Here is a 17,495-nt window from a genome sequence, read left to right on the forward strand (position 1 = left end):
CGAAGTCTTCCAGATGTAAAATGAACTTTTAATGAAGAAATAATGTAAACCAAAACACAACACAATTCAAAGATGTTTCATTTTAAAACTTCAAAACGGAGCATGGGGTACTTGCGTGAATGCGTCCTTCGTGTGCAAATGTTGTGACTTTCCTGGCCTGAAGGCCGTCGATGTGTTGGACCCTTATTGGTGCACAGCGTCTCAACAACAGCAGTGGGGTTTGCTTCAACCGATAGGTACGAACATCCAGACGTCAATCAGCAAGGAGCATTTCTAGTCCCAGTTAGACAAAATCTACGTCAACACGTAAGACAAAACTACAATTCGTGTTGTAGAGAATGTACCTCCTCCTATACGTGTAACTTTCAAGTGGTATGCCTTGTAACTGATGAATGATCCGAGCGTGCTCCCTATATCAAAGACGATGAGTTGCTGCAGAGGCAGATGCTTCGTGAAACACAAAAAATACCCTTTGACCTGTATCACAAGAACAACGGGTCTCACCCGAGTTATGGTTACTTCCAAACACACACACACACTTTGTCCTAACATCACTTAAGCTAGATTTGAACACTTAATCAATGTTTGACACTCATAGAAAAAATGTTACATGTACACGCACAATCAGACAAGTATTCATTCTTAATTATTGACAGGCATATTAACAAAATTTAATTACTGCAGTGAAATATCCTGCATCAGGTTACATCGTATTAACAAGAAGCTATTTTTAAAAATACGCACCGCCTGCTTAACAGTGTATGTTCATAATCTTGGTTCTTTCGGTAAAGTCACGTAGAAGGGAAACAATAAAATAATAAAAATATAAAACAATAAAATTCTCACTGCAGTCGAAACGTCATGAGAATTCTATTGTTTTATATTTTTATTATTTTATTGTTTCCCTTCTACGTGACTTTACCAAAAGAACCAAGAATATGAATCCCTGCAGTCACGAAAGCTTTAAATCAACAGTGTATGTACACCGTACTATTGTTGCGTCATTCAAGACGAGTAGGTCGTTGCATGCAGGCGTCTGGGTCAAAATGTAGCAAATTCTAAACATTATCTACAAATAATAGATGAGGGCGCTTCGATGGCAACACAAGCAATCGTCATCAGGTGGGACAAGCACAGCAAGAAGACGAAACTGAAGTAGGCGCCTACTTCAGTTACGTCACGCTCAAGGGCGCGGTGGACGGGGGTGGGGTGAATACCTAGGTGACATGACGTCACTAGCGAGGCACACCTCCCCCCAGCGTTTCACGCCGATGACGTCATTCTGAGTGGTGACGTCACAGTGCGGGGATGGAGTTTAAGTTGATTTAGATTCATTTTCCATTGCTCCATCTCTTGAACAGAGACCCCTTGAGTGCGTGAGCTCAGCAACTACAACGTGGACATTACTGTGTATACACACTGTTTCTGTGTGTACACACTGTTTCTGTGTGTACACTGTGTGTGTGTGTATACAGACTATACTCTTTGGTTCTATTCGGTATTGACAGGCAATAAATCTAGAATTGTGTACAAAATTGTGTACAGACTATGTGTGTACACTGTGTATGTGCACACTGTGTGTGTGTACACACTGTGTGTGCGCCTGTCTCTGTGTGTGTGTCTGTGTCTGTGTGTGTGCGTGTGCCTGTGTCTGTGTGTGTGAGGGTGGCGTTTGTGCACAGACTGCCCTATATGACATCATAACAACAATCTGGACCACTGGACGGTTCCACAGGGGCATCTCACTCCTCAGTGTGCCAGGAAAGGTCCTGGCAAGGATTATTCAACATCGCCTTGCCAGGCACGCTGAGGAGAGGCTTGCAGAGCCCCAATGCGGTTTCAGGAAAGGGCGGTCCTGCACAGATGCCATATTTTCTGTCCGTCTACTACAGCAGAGGTGTAGGGAATTCCAACAAGACCTACATCTCTGCTTTATTGACCTGGTCAAGGCCTATGATACCATCAGTAGGCCTGGGCTCTGGGTTTGTTCTTCGTGCTTTTGGAGTCCCTGACCCTCTGCTCACGATCATTAAGGACCTTCATGATGGTGAGCGGGCCCGGGTAAAACTACGTGGCCGGGAGTCAGAGCCATTCCCTGTACACCTTGGGGTGCGACAGGGATGCCCTCTGGCTCCCACATTATTTAACATCTATTTTGACCACGTAGTTCATGAAGCCTTCAATAGCTGTACCGGGGGAATCTCCATTTGGTACAGATATAATGGAGGCTGATTGATGCCCGGGTGCGGTCAAGTGATGGCTCCCTATTGCTCAACCACGTTATGTATGCTGATGATTTGGTAATAGCTGCTCATTCAGAGGAGGAGTTGGAGACGCTGCTGCTGAGACTTTACCATCAGCCCCACCAAAACTAAGCACCTGCCTGGATATTTTGTACCATCGGACACTCCACCCCCACAACTCCCATTCGGTGATGGGGCAGTTGTGGAGAGAGTGGAGAGTTTCCCATACCTGGGCAGTGTGCTTATGACAGGCTCCAGTTTAACAGCAGAGGTCTCACTCCGAATCAGTCGAGCGGCAATATCTTTTCATCGGTTGCGTAACGCTGTGTGGAAGCTACCTGGTTTGTCGCTCCGCACTAAGCTTCAGGTCTTCTCGGCCACGGTCATTCCCTCCCTTCTCTACGCTTGCGAAACGTGGACCCCCTTAATGAAGCATCTTCGCTGGTTGGAAACATTTAGGCTGGCCTGCCTACGATCCATCCTGGGTTTAACCAGGCTGGATTGTGTGAGGAGCTCAAAAATCCTTGAAAGATCTGGGCAAAGTCCCATCGGTGAGCTCCTCCGGCAGGCAAGGCAACGTTGGCTGGGTCATGTATCCCGCATGCCCAGCCACCGCATGCCGAAACAGCTTTTGTTCGGCCGGATCGAGGGGGCTAAACGGGCGCGGCACGGGCTAGAGAAGAGATGGAGTGATGTGGTACAGGAGGACGTGGAGTTGAGTGGACTTGCCGATGACTGGTACGAGCGGTGTCAAGATCGGCCTCTGTGCAGGAGGCTCGTGAAGGATGCTATTGGGCAGTTGGAGGCAGTCGCCCTCTAACAACAACGGAGGGCGGAGGAGCGATGCTCACAACAATGAGCGGAGCGCCGGGTGGCTAAAGCACAGCAGGTTGACACAGTAGGGGGCACAGGTGGTGCACCAGCCAGTCATCTCAGTCAGTCGACCCGTGGCACCTGGGTCTGCCCCGTGACCTCCTGCCCGCGGGCGTTCGACAGTTCACGTGGCCTCAAGGTGCACATGGTCTGGCACAAGCGTCGTGGTGACGTCACCGCCACTTAGTGGCGAATGGCGGTTGTTGTTGTTGTGTCTGTGTGTGTGTCTGTGTGTGTATCTGTGTGTATCTGTGTGTCTGTGTGTGGGGTGTTTGTGGCGTGTATGTGTGTGTGTGGTGTGTCTGTGTGTGGTCTGTGGCGTGTATGTGTGTGTGTAGTGTGTGTATGTAGTCTGTGTAGTGCGTGTGGCGTGTCTGTGTGTGTGCAGTGTCTCTGTGTGTAGTGTGTGGCGTGTCTGTGTGTGGTGTGTGTGGCGTGTCTGTGTGTGTGGTGTGTAGTGTCTCTGTGTGTGTATCTGTGTGTGTCTGTGTCTGTGTGTATCTGTGTGTGGTATGTGTGTCGTGTCTGTGTGTGTGTGGCGTGTCTGTGTGTGTGGTGTGTGTGTAGTGTCTCTGTGTGGTGTGTGTCTCTGTCTGTGTGTGTAGTGTCTCTGTGTGTCTCTGTGTTTCTGTGTAACCGGTCCTGGGACTCACCGAGGTCTTCTCTGCAGGCTCCACCGCCACTATTTGGTGCTCGCAAAGTGGCAGTGGTCCCCCCACCACGGGGGGGCAGTGGGGGGGGGGGCTCTGGGAGTTTGTTGCCTCGCGGATTTTCGCGTTCCATCCCCCCGAGGACGCGAGGCTTGCGGATCCCCCGGGGGTGGAAATCCCGCGGGGTTTTTCTCTCTCCACTGGGCAGCCCCCTTGCCAGGAAGGTCGACTGGACGGTAACGCATGCAGGGTCCCCCCCCCACCGCACTGGTAAATAACATAAACCCATAAAACAACATCGCTAAATAACTTATTGTTACATCTCTCGTCATCAGAGGACAAGGCGCGTGATGTTGAATTGAGTTTATTTGAATGTTGTGTATGTAACCTTGAAATGGATTTGATGTTGCCTGCGGGCAGAGTCGCAGCACCCTTTAAAACAAATTAGCTCAATGACTCTTCAGATTTGAAGCTTTCATCACTGAAAGGATTCATACTCTTTGGTTTTTTCGGTAAAGTCACGTAGGTGAAAAATAAATAAAATAAATGAAAACTAAATTTAGTTTTATTTTCAAAATAAATAAAATAAAACTAAATGTAATTTTCATTTATTTTATTTTATTTATTTACAAACTAAATTTAGTTATCATATATTTTATTTATTTTTTACATACATGACTTTACCGAAAAAACTAAAGAGTATAGCTCTGTGACCTTTACTCGGGAACCAATTTATTATTCTGACTTCAGAACTGTCCATGGCCGGAAGGTCAAGGGAGGCAGGGAGGGTAGGAGGGGGAGTGGGAGGGAGGAGGAGAGTCCTACTAAATCCGAATTTTCCATCTCCCATGGTGGCACGCAAGCCAGAGAGATTAGGAACCGTGTCGTATTTGTATCAATTAAAATGGACAGGAGTCAACAAGATACACCGCTCACTCTCACCGGGGCTAGGGACTCAACTTGGCCGTTTGAGCTGCGTGTCTCCAAATCAATCAATAATTCGTGAGTTCACATTCCAGCCATGGGCAACTCGGCCTCATCATTGTGGGCATAATTTTACACGACATCATTGGTAGCGTTGATTGCCCGTGTGTCTGCGAGTCAGTGTTGGTCGTCATGTTGGTCATACAGAGCCAAGGGCACATTCTGACCGGTACTATTGATGGGCTATATCTGACCTACGACCTACGACCCAAGTCAAAACAAGTGAGCACAATCGGTGTCCGTGATAATGATGGCATTGAGAGTTAAAGTTGCTGTTTCTGCTGCTGCCGACGACGATGATGATGATGAGGAGTTAATGAAGATGATTCATAATCGATGTTTGGGCGAGGTCACTTAATGACGATGAACCCTCCAAAATTGACATCGTAAAAACCCCCCCACCCACAGCCACACAGACGCAGGTGTCACGTGTGCGAGCGCTTTCAGGATCGTTCGGCGGCGGCCGATGTGCACGTGACCCGTGATGCGGGCCGCGTGTGGGCGGCAGCGATGGGGAGGTGGATCACCGCACGAATGCTGCGAAACTCCCTCGCCCGTGAGCGTCGAGGAGGTGCCCATAACCCCCGGCTCGCCAGCAGAAGGCGGTGCAGCAATCGTGGATTAACCGCCATGCGTTTCGGTTGCTATTCGTTCGTATAAAAATGCTGCGCGCGTTGAGCTTTTGATCGCACCGTACGTAGCCAACTGTGCAAAATCAGAGGCGTGGGTGGAGTGTTTCTCCCCTCGCACAAGGAGCGGCTTTTCTCCGGGTGCTCAGGTTTCCTCCTACGCTTGTTCACACGACTCACTCATTGGCTGACAATATCCTGCGATTAAAAATAAATAAAAAACACCCAAATGTCGAAGGTGCCCTACTGAGTGGAGAGTCCCCGTGACACTGCGTAACTTCCTGGATAATTTAATTATCATTATTTACACTCCGGACCCAGTTGGTTTTTTTTTTGCTGTCGTCTGACGTACCGATTTGGGGAGGCATCATGCGCGTGCAGGGGCAGAGCCACGGGGGGGGGGGGGGGCTGGGGGGGGCCTAGCCCCCCCTGAAAGTTTGGGAAAGTCGGTCATCGGGGTAACTGGATATGCGGCTGCTGCAAAAGGGTGCAGGCTGCCACCTTGTGCTGCCCTGCAGGCTGCCACCTTGTGATGTCACCTTGTGCTGCCCTGCAGGCTGCTTGAGCGGCAGCCATTCGAACTTATCGAACTTATTAGCCACGTCAGCGGCTACGACCTATTAATAAACTCCGCGTTCAAATCCAATAAAATGTGTTTCATACATTTGTGGCGCCCATTGGAAAACATAAACTGGATATCTCAGAATGTTGAAGTCAGCAACCCACCAAAGTAAAAATCCTGGCTCCGCCCCTGCGCGTATGGACAGATGGAGGGGAAACTCGCGAATGTTGCGCGATTCTAGTTTATCAATAATGAAACTGTTCCAGTGGGATAAGGCATTGCTGGAGAGCGTTACGGGATCCATGAGTACGCCCACTCCCTCCCCCCCCCTTGGTTATCATTTGCAATCGATGCAGAACTAGTGCACCACTATACGCCATCATGAACACTACAGCCGACTTAATCGAGATCCAAAACGCACAGAAATTACAGTGATACTCTGATTTAACGTCGCTTCGCAAATTAGGTCGTCACTTTATTAACATCGCCACCCGATTTGCGTCGCCTCAACCCCCACACTCACGTCGCTGACAGCATCACCGTTCGTCCTCTCTCGTTATCCATCGCCTCTCAGCCCCTTCGCCTCCACCACCACCTACTACCACCATCACCACTTACTACTACCACCACTACCACCACCACCACCTACTACTACCACTACCACCACCACCACCATCACACTATCAATCGCTTCGGTATAACGCCGTTTCGATACTCAGGAACGCATCCCCGACGTCCACACACACACACAGATAGACACACAGAAAATTACTTTTATAGGCAAGGTTGTCTACAAGTGTAGCGTGAAGTGTATACAGTGCAACGCTGCTCAGTGAAGGGTATGACGGATGCTGCAGGGGCGGCTCCCTAAACAACTTTGTAGGGGTCACCGAACCGCACTGTGAATCCTCAGTGTGCCGAGTGAATGTTTCTAACATTTGGCAAAACGCGGCGTTAACAAGAACGGAGTTAAAAGGAACAACAAGGCCACTTAGTCACTAACCGCATTCAAGTGGTGACGGTCAAAAACAACGGTGCTTCTGCATTGTGGAAATTCACCACGTGCGGATGTTGGCAAGTGTATAGTAGGACAGTGAAGTGTAGCGTATCAAAGTGTAGCGTTTGTAGTAGTGTAATGTATAGTGTAACGTGGCTCGTAGCGATGGGCATGCTGGATGCCGTGGTGCCCCAAACAAACTTCGTGGGGGTCACCAAACACCCGCAGGACCCGGGGCTGAAACCAGATGGAGTCCGATTTCAGCCGAGGCCACCCCTAGGCTGCGGTTTGAGGCTACTTGCACAAGAATTGATCGGTCCACGTCGTCATTTTGACCGCGAGATTTTTTTGATCGCAATTTTGCGATCGCCGTTGACGCCGCCGTCTCCGTGCCGGCGTTGCTTGGGTGGCTGTCCTAGCCCAAGTTTTTGTTTCTATCCTAGCCCAAGTTTTTGTTTCTATCCTAGCCCAAGTTTTTGTTTCTATCCTAGCCCAAGTTTTTGTTTCTATCCTAGCCCAAGTTTTTGTTTCTCTCCTAGCCCAGGTTTTTGTTTCTATCCTAGCCCAAGTTTTTGTTTCTATCCTAGCCCAAGTTTTTGTTTCTATCCTAGCCCAAGTTTTTGTTTCTATCCTAGCCCAAGTTTTTGTTTCTATCCTAGCCCAAGTTTTTGTTTCTATCCTAGCCCAAGTTTTTGTTTCTCTCCTAGCCCAGGTTTTTGTTTCTATCCTAGCCCAGGTTTTTGTTTCTATCCTAGCCCAAGTTTTTGTTTCTATCCTAGCCCAAGTTTTTGTTTCTATCCTAGCCCAAGCGCTGTATATGCTGGTCATAGCGAAGTACCATAGGATATGAAAGTATGTTATCTGCACGATGCGCCCTAATAAAAAAAAGAACGAAGGCAAGTTTTCCGAGGGACATTACAGTAGTGTAGAATAGTGTAGAGTGGTGTATAGTTGTATAGTGTAGCATGCAGCGTAGTGTATAGTGTGTGATGTATAGTGTAGTCGTGCATTGCAGTGTATAGTGTGCATGCTGAACTTCTTCACACCGTACGTAGCTAACCATGCTCAGGAGGTGCGGGGGAAGGGCAAACACTAAAAGTGCTTCTAAAGAAGAGCTTTAAATCTAAGCGCCTTCTAATATCGGAAGAGCATTCCAGACGGCCGCAGAAGCACATCCGAGAGCGCTGCGCAATGATGCAGTGACCACCGCCTTTGTTCGATGGCCGAGCCAAAAAGCCGCTGCTACCAAGATGACCGGAGTTTGTTCCAACGGTTCATGCTCCTGGACGAGATCATTTTTTTTTACCGTGGTTTATTTGTGTAAAGCCGAGTGGCTGAGCGGAATCAAAATGGCTGACTCCGTTTCAGATCGCGGGCTCCCAATTCCGTGTTTCGGCCGTCCGTAATTTCAACGATAAATGCTGCTACGTTTGAGTTGTACATTTTTGCTCGATACCAGATTAGAAAAATTCAGAAAATGTCCTTTCACTGAAATGTGACACACATGTAGAGAGAGAGACAGCAGAGGTTGTGGGTTCGATGCCGGCCCCTGCTGCTGCATATTTGGAGTCTGCGTCTCATCATCATCACGGTGGCTAGTAGATGTTAACTATCTCGCCTGATATGCAGGGGTCGTGGGTTCAATCCCAACTCTGACAATGACCGCTGCTGTATGTTTGGAGCGTTTCAGATCTGCCTTGTGCTCGCGGATCTGGTCAGAGACATGACGTTTCGTTTACCCAACGTAACAATCACCAAATGTGCAACTTCGTTTGTAGACTCCAGGGTATTGCAGGTCAGGAATGACATCCTTCACAGATGGGATTAGATCACGGATTTTGTGTAATATGAAATAGTTGCCGCTTTTTAATGAATAGTTTTAGTTTATTTTCGGGGAGGGGAGGGGGGGGTGGGTGGGGTGAGATGCGCACCTTGAGAGGTGTCGTATCCTCTGTCACAGCACGTGACACAGCGTCCCTCGGTGGCCCCCTCCGAGGTGACGCTGCACTGCGGCCCCACTGTGCCGGGGACGCCGTCAGTCTCGTCGCGCTCGCAATACTCCGGGCTGGCGTTCACGTGAACCAGGTCGCTCACCGTGGGCACCGTCAACCACTCGTTCACCGCCTCCAGACGCCGGCGGGGCCAGCGGGCGGCGCCGCCCCTGCTGCCGTTGGCGCCTCCGGCACCACCCCCACCGTTGTGGCTCACCAGCTGCACGGCGGAACTTTTGTCGTACTTTTCCTGCAGCAACCATCATCGTCGTCATCAGGGGATGTGGTGGTTGTTGAGTGAATGCGGGGAGCTCCCTTAGCTGTGAGGGACCCCCCCTCCCCCCCCCTCCCCCACCCCCCCCCGTCTGTAACCCTCCTATGGATTCATCCTCACTCTTGGTTCTTTCGGTAAAGTCACGTAGGTAAAGAAAATAAAAGATAAAAAATGTAATCACGACGTTTCGATTGCAACACAAGGAATTATCAACAGGTGTGACAACCACAGCAAGAACATTTTACTGAAGTGGGAGAGAAACCGGAGTCAAGGGGTTTATACTGGCCATGGTGGGGGGGGGGGAGTGGGCGGGGCTGTAGGTGCGGGAGGAGGGGCCAGTGGGGAGAGAGCCACGCATCTACAACGATTGCCGCCAACACGGATGGTGGCACTCGCAACAAAATAGCCGCACTGCCAAGCGCTGACGATGTAATTAACTCTGTAAAATAAACTAGCATCCGGTAAATAAGAGGGAACAACTATGAACTGTTAAATTTTACTTGGTTAATAACACATTTTAATGATTGCTCAGTTTGTATCTGTCCTCTGGGTTGAAGTTATGTCTGTGTTTGTATATCTGGATGGCTTCATGAACAAATCTTTGATGGTAGCCAGACGGCTTGCAGAGCACTTTGGTCTCGGAGAAAACAATATCATGGGAGCCCACGGCGTTGTAGCAGTGATAAGCCACGGCGGAAAAGTTAGTTCGAGCCGTGTTTCAAATCTCGCGGATACGGTCTGAGACATGACATTTCGTTTCCCCAATGTAACAATCGAAACAAATGCAACTCAGTTTGTAAACTCCAGGGTATTGCATGTCAGGAATGACATCCTTCACAGATGGGATTAGATCAGGGATTGTGTACTGTACTGAATCGGACCTGGATCTTGTGCTTGTTTTTAAGATTTTGGAAATATTTTTGGTAACGCCTGCTATGTATGGTAACGTGATGGTTCCCCCACCCCCACCATGCCCAGTATAAACCCCTTGACTCCGGCTTCTTTCCCACTTCAGTAAAATTTCTTGCTGTGGTTGTCACACCTGATGACGATTGCTTGTGTTGCAATTGAAACGTCGTGATTTTTTAAATATTTGTATTTTTTATTTTCTTTACCTCCGTGACTTTACCGAAAGATCCTTGCGGTCATGAAACTTCAAATCTAGAAGGCTTCATCCTCGTCACTCCCACCCCACACTCACCTCCTCTGGGTGCAGTCTCATCACCTGCAGCCGTGAGCTCACCTTCAGAAAGTTCCCAACGCTGCGAAAGTCGGCGAGCTGCTGCCAGCAGATTTTCAGCATGCAGGTGCCAAATAACTCGTGGCACTTGCAGCCCATGTACGCCAGATTGTACACCGCCTGCAGCACCACCACTAGCACCGTCATCATCGTCACCACCACCACCACACTCACCGCCACCATCATAATCGCCACTACCAACCGCCGTTCGCTAACAAGTGGCGGTGACGTCACGACGGCACCTGTGCCTGCGTCCGGGGATGGAATTCCTTTCCAGCTCAGACCCAGCGTGCCCTTCGCCACAAACATCACCTCTTGCTGTGTGTAACGGCTCTCTCGCTGCTCCAGCAGTTCAACTGCTGGGTTATGTTTTTTCGCCCTAAAGACGACCGCTTTGTGGTGTTGCGATCAAAACGGCGTGGACGTTTTATTTTTTCTACCTCCGTGATGACTTTACCGAAAGAACCCAAAGGGGTGTGGATTCCTGCAGTCGCGAAAGCTTCAAATCAAGATTCATGCATAACAATAATCTTAAATGTAAGAACTGTATCCTGCGACCAGACGTTATTGTACTTGAAACATAAACCGGTAAAATTTTGATTTAAAGCTTTCGTGATTGCAAGGATTCATATTCTTGGTTCTTTCGGTAAAGTCACGAAGGGAAACAATAAAATAATTAATAAATATATAACCAATAAAATTCTCACGACGTTTCGACTGCAACACAAGCAATCATCAGGTGTGAAAACCACAGCAAGAAAATTTGGAAAAAGTTGTGTTTTTTTTCTTCAAATTTTGATGATGATTGTTTGTGTTGCAGTCGAAACGTCGTGAGAATTTTAATGTTCATATTTTTATTTTTTATTATTTTATTGTTTCCCTTCTACGTGACTTCACCGAAAGAACCAAGAATATAACCGGTGAAAGTTAAAGCGAGAATCATTGCATCAATCACGATTGGTAATACAACCCGAGCCGACGAAGCCGAACCTAATTTGCATTGATCGCAAAAAATAACCTTTTTCCATTACATTTGTTTTTTTAATGACAATACATACACATGCACAACCCACCCGTTCACCCACTCACCAGCCGGCCGGCCTCGTTGTTGTGCAAATTCAACGCCAAAGACTCCCCTCCTTGCCCGCTGCCACGATTGCGATCGCCCGCATCCACGAACCACTTGGCGAATTGGTATCCGCATTCGACGTCGTCTCCGGAGCCGCCCCGCCGAGCACCCGGCGGTAGCTTCATGGCGTGGGGAACGACCCAGGAGCAACCGCCCTGCAGGGCCCCCTGGCGGCAGGCGCGCGCCACCGCGTGGGCCACTCCGGCGGCGGTGACGGCGGAGACGAACGCGGCCTCGCGCGAGCCTGGGGAGACTCCCGGGGGGGCGTCGTGCGTGAAGCCCGCCCCGTCAGCTGGAGACAATGCGGCCAGGCCGGTGTGGGAAGGGGTTTTGGGGGAGAACACGCCAAGCAGGTGGTAGGGAAAACGTCGCCTATTTAGAGACAGACCCCTCTCACGGGATTTGCCCGGGGACCGAACAATGGGCTCCGCGGCCCTGCGAAAGGAGAGCCCCCGAATCGGCGGCGTGGGGGCGTGCAGCTCAGAAGCGGCAGCAGCACGAGCGGCTGGGGAGAGCTCCCACCCTCAAGGACCGACACGAGTGTGGACCAGGGGGATCGTCGCCGCGGGTAGGAGCCGAACGCCGTCTCCAACTCCGTGGAATAGATCTCGGGACAGGGAAACGATCAGGTGACGGGTATTACGATTGCTGCGTTTATAGCGGCCGACCTGGGGAGCGAACCAGGGCCGGTGGGACGTCCGGGACCCCCAAGAGGCGTGCCAGGAGCGTCAAGAGCAGTGAAGCGAGCGAGCCGCAGCCCGGCACTGGCCCAGAGCGAAGGCGGTTGTCATCGGGTTAACGGGGCGGCCGCTTGGGCCGCCCGTGGACATCTCCCGCTGCCCGAGGACGGGAACTCTGCGAAGCAGAGTCGCGTAGGGGAGGGGGAAACCCCTGGAGGAGGAACGCGGGAACTCCGAAGCAGAGTCGCGTAGGGGAGGGAGGTGGGCGACCCCCCCCTTTCCCCCCCCCCTTTCCCCCCCCCAAAAAAGCTTCTGTGTGCGTGTCTCGGGGAACCGGTCGGGGACCTTAAGTGCGAGTGGATGTGGCGGGCTCGCTCTGACCCCTCACCCGACTTGGCCACGGGGTCCAGCGTGTCCTCCGCGCCAGGCACGGTGCAGTTCCACCGTTTGCCCTGGAACTGGTGCCGGCACTCGGACAGCGCCAGGTGGACGCCCTCGGCCACGTGCGCCATGTGGTCCTGGTGCCGCAGGCATATTCTGCGCTGTGCGGGGGACAGCCCCGGCACCCAAATGCACAGCGGCCGATACTCGGAGGGGTCAAAGTTGGGGGCCCACAGTGCGAGCGACCTGCAGAGGGATGGGGGCGGAAGTCACGGTGGACGGGGGATGTTGACTACCTCGCCTGGTACGCAGGCAGTTGTGGGTTCGATCCCAACCCCTTAAAAAATGCCTGCTGCTGCATGTACGTTTTGAGTTTGCATGTCTCTCCCCGTGGTTGCGTGGATTTATCTCCAGGTCCCTCTGGTTTTAGAATCAACATCTCTACGCGTTTGGAGTGATTTGGCTGCTGCTATAAATCACCACGTGATGATGATATCGGCCACTTGCTTGAGCTATAAAGTGCGATAGCCAGGCCTCTCCTGAAAAAGTGCTACATGATAAAAAGTTAAATAGAGCAAATATCTGTGGAATTTCTACAGGTTTGTAAATTTGAATATTACGCGATGTACACACACACACACACGAGTTATTCTTCTCTGAAGTTGTGTAGTGACACAGCGCCGACCGCTGTCCAGCGGCGGCAACTGCTGTGGACAGCGAGTGCACTCACGCCGTCGAGAGTCTACACACGGCCGCTGCGTGCCGGCAGGGCGGAGGAACCGGGGCAAGGGTCATGGAAGACCTCACAGGGAGGGAGGCCCCTGGAACCCTCTGGTTGGTTTGAGAAGGGAGGTGAGGCCAGGGACGGGGCCAGGGCGGGGCAAGGGGCAATATAAAAGCAGCGGTGAGAGCGCTCCGGGCTGCCGGTACTGGGAATGGACTCTTCTTCTCATTGTCGCCTTCACCGGTAATTGTGCGGCCGGACAGCGGTTGGTCGTCTCGGTCGACGCAACGCGGTTCAGGGTCGTGTCTGGGCCGCGGCTGTACGGCAGCGTGGTCGAGAGAGAGGCCGGAGTTGGTGTAACGGAAATAAGAGACGGTGCCTCCTGCGACTGCATCGTCTCCGACTGTGCGTGTGCGTGCCGCACGGCGGAGGAGGATGCTACATGGGCGCAGGATGGGAAACAAGCGATTGTCTTTTAGCGCGCAAGACCCCGGCCGAGCCAAGTGGCTCTTTCCTCAGCGGCGACCTGGCGATCATCACGCTGACACAGCAGTAGGCAAACACTCTCAACGCGTGCTTCTAAATGTGGAGGGAATAATCGGAGGACCCCGGAATAAAAATTCTTAAGACGACCACGGGGAAAACATAGCAACTCCAAATATACGGCATGTGTCAAGGTCGCGATTGAACCCACGACCTCCTGCATAACAGCCGAGGTCGTCAACATCTCCTAGCCGCCATGGTGCCCCAATATACCGCGCTAGATACTGTATATGTGATGTATATACACGCACACGATAAAAAAAAATCCCGTACAACAACCGTATGGGGTGTGCAAAATAGAGGCAAGGTAAGAAGGTTGCTCAAATCGACGTCGAAACTTGTGAGCTCTCATCGCAGCAGTGAGGACGAAGACAGCAGCGGTGGCGGCGGCTTGCAGTCACCACAAAGAGGCGCTGGCGACTGCCCACAGCTGTGCCAAGGCGCAGAGCCCCAGCGGGAACCAGCCCACACGTCGCAGGGGACCCATCGCAATCCTCGTGGTCAGCGGCGCTGCGCAGAAGAGAAGCGGCCCGGTGGTGACGATGTTAACTCCCTCGCCTGGTACGCAAGAGGTCGTGGGTTAGACCCTGACGATGCCCGCTGCCGTATGTTTTGAGTTTTCACGTCTCGCTCATCATCATCATCACCACGGTGGCTGGGAGATGATCGAACCCACGACCGCTTGCGTACCAGGCGAGGGAGTTAACATCTCCTAGCCACCGTGATCGTGACCAACTCGACTGCCATCACTCTGGTGGGCTCTGCAGCCGACCAACCTCATAACCACGTCGTGCAGTGAATGTATCCAGTCGGGTAGAGACCCCTCCTGCCTGCAACACCGGCAATGTGTTACACACACAGACAAAGTGTTATACACACACAGACAAAGTGTTATACCCAATGTTACACACACAAAGTGTTACACACAATGTTACACACACACAAAGTGTTATACACACACAAAGTGTTATACACACACAGACAAAGTGTTATACACACACACAAAGTGTTATATACACACACACAAAGTGTTATATACACACACACACAAAGTGTTATATATACACACACAGAAAGTGTTATACACACATTGACAATGTGTTATATACCAGGTGGGGGGCTTAAAAAAAAACCTCTCAGTTCTCAAACAATCCGTCTTAACCCTGCAAATCCCAAACGGTCTGCATGGCTGTGCTGCTGCTGCCGTTTCATCTGCTTGTGGGATTTGCGAGAGAGTCTGAGATGGGGTTTGGGAGGGGTTGGTGTCAGAAGGCATGCGGAAGAATGAACGGAAAAGGGAGGAGGAGGAAGAGGAGTGACCCGTTTAAAGGTCACAGAGGTAAGGGTCAACGAGAGGGCTGCGTGCAGTCAGTCGGTAAATCCCCTGCGGTGTCTCAATCTTTGCGATGTAAAATGGAAAAGTAACATTTATTTTTTGTATCTGTGAGGTTCCAAAACGCTCGCTCAGATTGCGACGGCAGGGATGAGGACGCATTTTGCAAGTGACCCATCACTGCAATTCTGCATCATATGAGTGTGCAACATGAGTGTTGTTGTTTTTTTAAATCTGTAATTGTGGAATGCTGTGATGTTGTCTGCTGCCCAAGTCATTGAACATTTTTTCTTAGCTCTGGGGCTTTTCTCCTGGATGGTAAAACATTTTTGGACTCCTCCGATTACATTTGTGGGATTTTATTCAAATGTCTTGCCCGTTTCATACTGGATGATGTTTTTTGTTTGTGTCCAAACTGCTCATCCAGAGGCGTCTCATTCTCAGCCAGGGGTGAGGGTGGGAAAGATGATTTCCTTTATTGGTGGCCAATTAATTCTCAAACCCCGTAAGTGGTAGGCGAGCACACACGAGCACACACGAGCACACGCCTTGCAAGCCTCGACAGTGCATGAAGGAGCCCTTGGTGCAAAGCGATTGCACTTTACTCAGATTGAAAGCAGTGTTTCCAGGTCCATTACATTGAATATATCCCACCCCCCCCCCCGGATTAGTGTTGCCAAGATGCTTGTAGGTAAATGACCACGTGATCGTAATTTTAATTGTTTCATCAAACACAACGATGACGATCAAGTACGTTCAACGCATTCGTATATAAAGTCACATTTGAGAGGAGTTTTAATAAAATGCAATGTAGTCATCGTTGGGGCTGCGCTTTAGTCTATTACGGCATGATAATGTGTTTATATATAATGTAATAACTCTGTGCAGAATATTGTTAAATCATTGTTAATAGAGTGAAACATCCGATTGCCAAATATAACCTTGTAAGATGATACCCCACACACACACATCTTTGTCGCATTTATTTTATTAAAATTACATTTTCTCGATAGCATTGGATTTTCATAGAACAGAACGACTTTTGAAGAAATTCTATGTCAAGTCAAATTAGTATTTATAAAGGCAGGCACATGCAAAATACGTTAACATGAATATTTTTTACATTTTTTAAATTAAATATCTCAATGTTTCAGCACATGTCTTACCGACACTAATATATGGTTACATTTCACCGCGTTCACATTTGTAAACGTATAACCAGATGCCATCCAGCACCGTTCGTGAGCGTTGTTAATAATAAACAAAATGCGATTAGGTTAATACACAGTACAGTTAATGTCCTTTTTAAAGAGGGCGCTTTGTAAGAACATCGACTTGCAGAGTGAGCAGCACACACAACGGATGAAGGCCTCCCTCCCCCATGTTGCGTCAGTCAGAGGTTGTTTGACCATACTTCACCACGCTGGTCAGTGCTTGTTCATAAACGTGGGGAGGTGAAACAGGCGTGCTTCAGATATCACCCTCTAAAGATAAAAACTTTAGAGTTTGATTTCAAGCTTTCGTGACTGCAGGGATTCACATTCTTGGTAATGATTGCTTCTTGTGTTGCAGTCGAAATGTCGTGAGAATTTAATTGTTTTATATTTGTAGTATTTTATTGTTTCCCTTCTACGTGGTGACTTTACCGAAAGAACCAAGAATATAAACTTTAGAGTTCTTACCAGGCAAGGCCCACAGAGCTAGAGATGTTTTTGTTCACAAGCGACGTGGCTATCACAAATAACTGTACTTGCTTATCTACCAGTTATGTGTTACTTATTTATTGGATATTTACTTTTGTTACTTGTTTACCGTTTAAAGTTCACTCGTTTGCGGTTAGTTTGTCGTCTTTGTGCACGTTATGATTTTAATGTTAACAATTGACAGTGGAAAGTATTACAAATGTAAACTTCGTATTAGTACGATGGAATAAAGCTGCGGTAACGACGTTAAATCTATGAATGCATGCGGGGTATATGGAGGTGCGGGCTATCTGAATTTCTGCGGGTGACATGCTTGAAACTACGGTAGTCTCAATGGAGCGTGGCTGCTGGTGGAGGGGGGTGAGGGCATGTGAGGATGATGAGACTCCCCGGTATCGTCTGAAGAGCGCGATGGGCCGGGGAGTTTCATGCTCCCCACCGTGAAACACTTGCACACACACACAAAGACAAAGGTCCCCCGTGCAAGCCTTAGACCATCGAGGCAAGTGCCGTTAGCGAGTAGCGGCGCCACGCTCGGCCGCCTTTGTCTCCCCTGTGG

General features: G+C 49.8%; 1 protein-coding gene across 1 annotated transcript in view; it reads right to left on the reverse strand.

Annotated features, from left to right (window-relative positions):
* LOC142913407 (uncharacterized) overlaps positions 1–14,387 on the reverse strand; it is a 111,023-nt gene extending 96,636 nt beyond the window's left edge. The window contains exons 1-6 of the mRNA XM_076060948.1: positions 14,302–14,387; positions 12,641–12,879; positions 12,241–12,336; positions 11,533–12,095; positions 10,447–10,563; positions 8,907–9,179 (exon numbers count right to left, since the gene is read on the reverse strand). Coding sequence (XP_075917063.1) covers positions 8,907–9,179; positions 10,447–10,563; positions 11,533–12,095; positions 12,241–12,336; positions 12,641–12,879; positions 14,302–14,387 — 1,374 coding nt within the window. The remainder of the gene's footprint in view (positions 1–8,906; positions 9,180–10,446; positions 10,564–11,532; positions 12,096–12,240; positions 12,337–12,640; positions 12,880–14,301) is intronic.
* Positions 14,388–17,495: the final 3,108 nt, after the last annotated feature.

Source organism: Petromyzon marinus, unplaced genomic scaffold, assembly GCF_048934315.1.
Source record: "Petromyzon marinus isolate PM22_M1 ecotype Great Lakes invasive population unplaced genomic scaffold, UKy_Petmar_22M1.pri1.0 PM_G_Scaffold_25, whole genome shotgun sequence".
Classification (NCBI taxonomy): domain Eukaryota; kingdom Metazoa; phylum Chordata; class Hyperoartia; order Petromyzontiformes; family Petromyzontidae; genus Petromyzon; species Petromyzon marinus.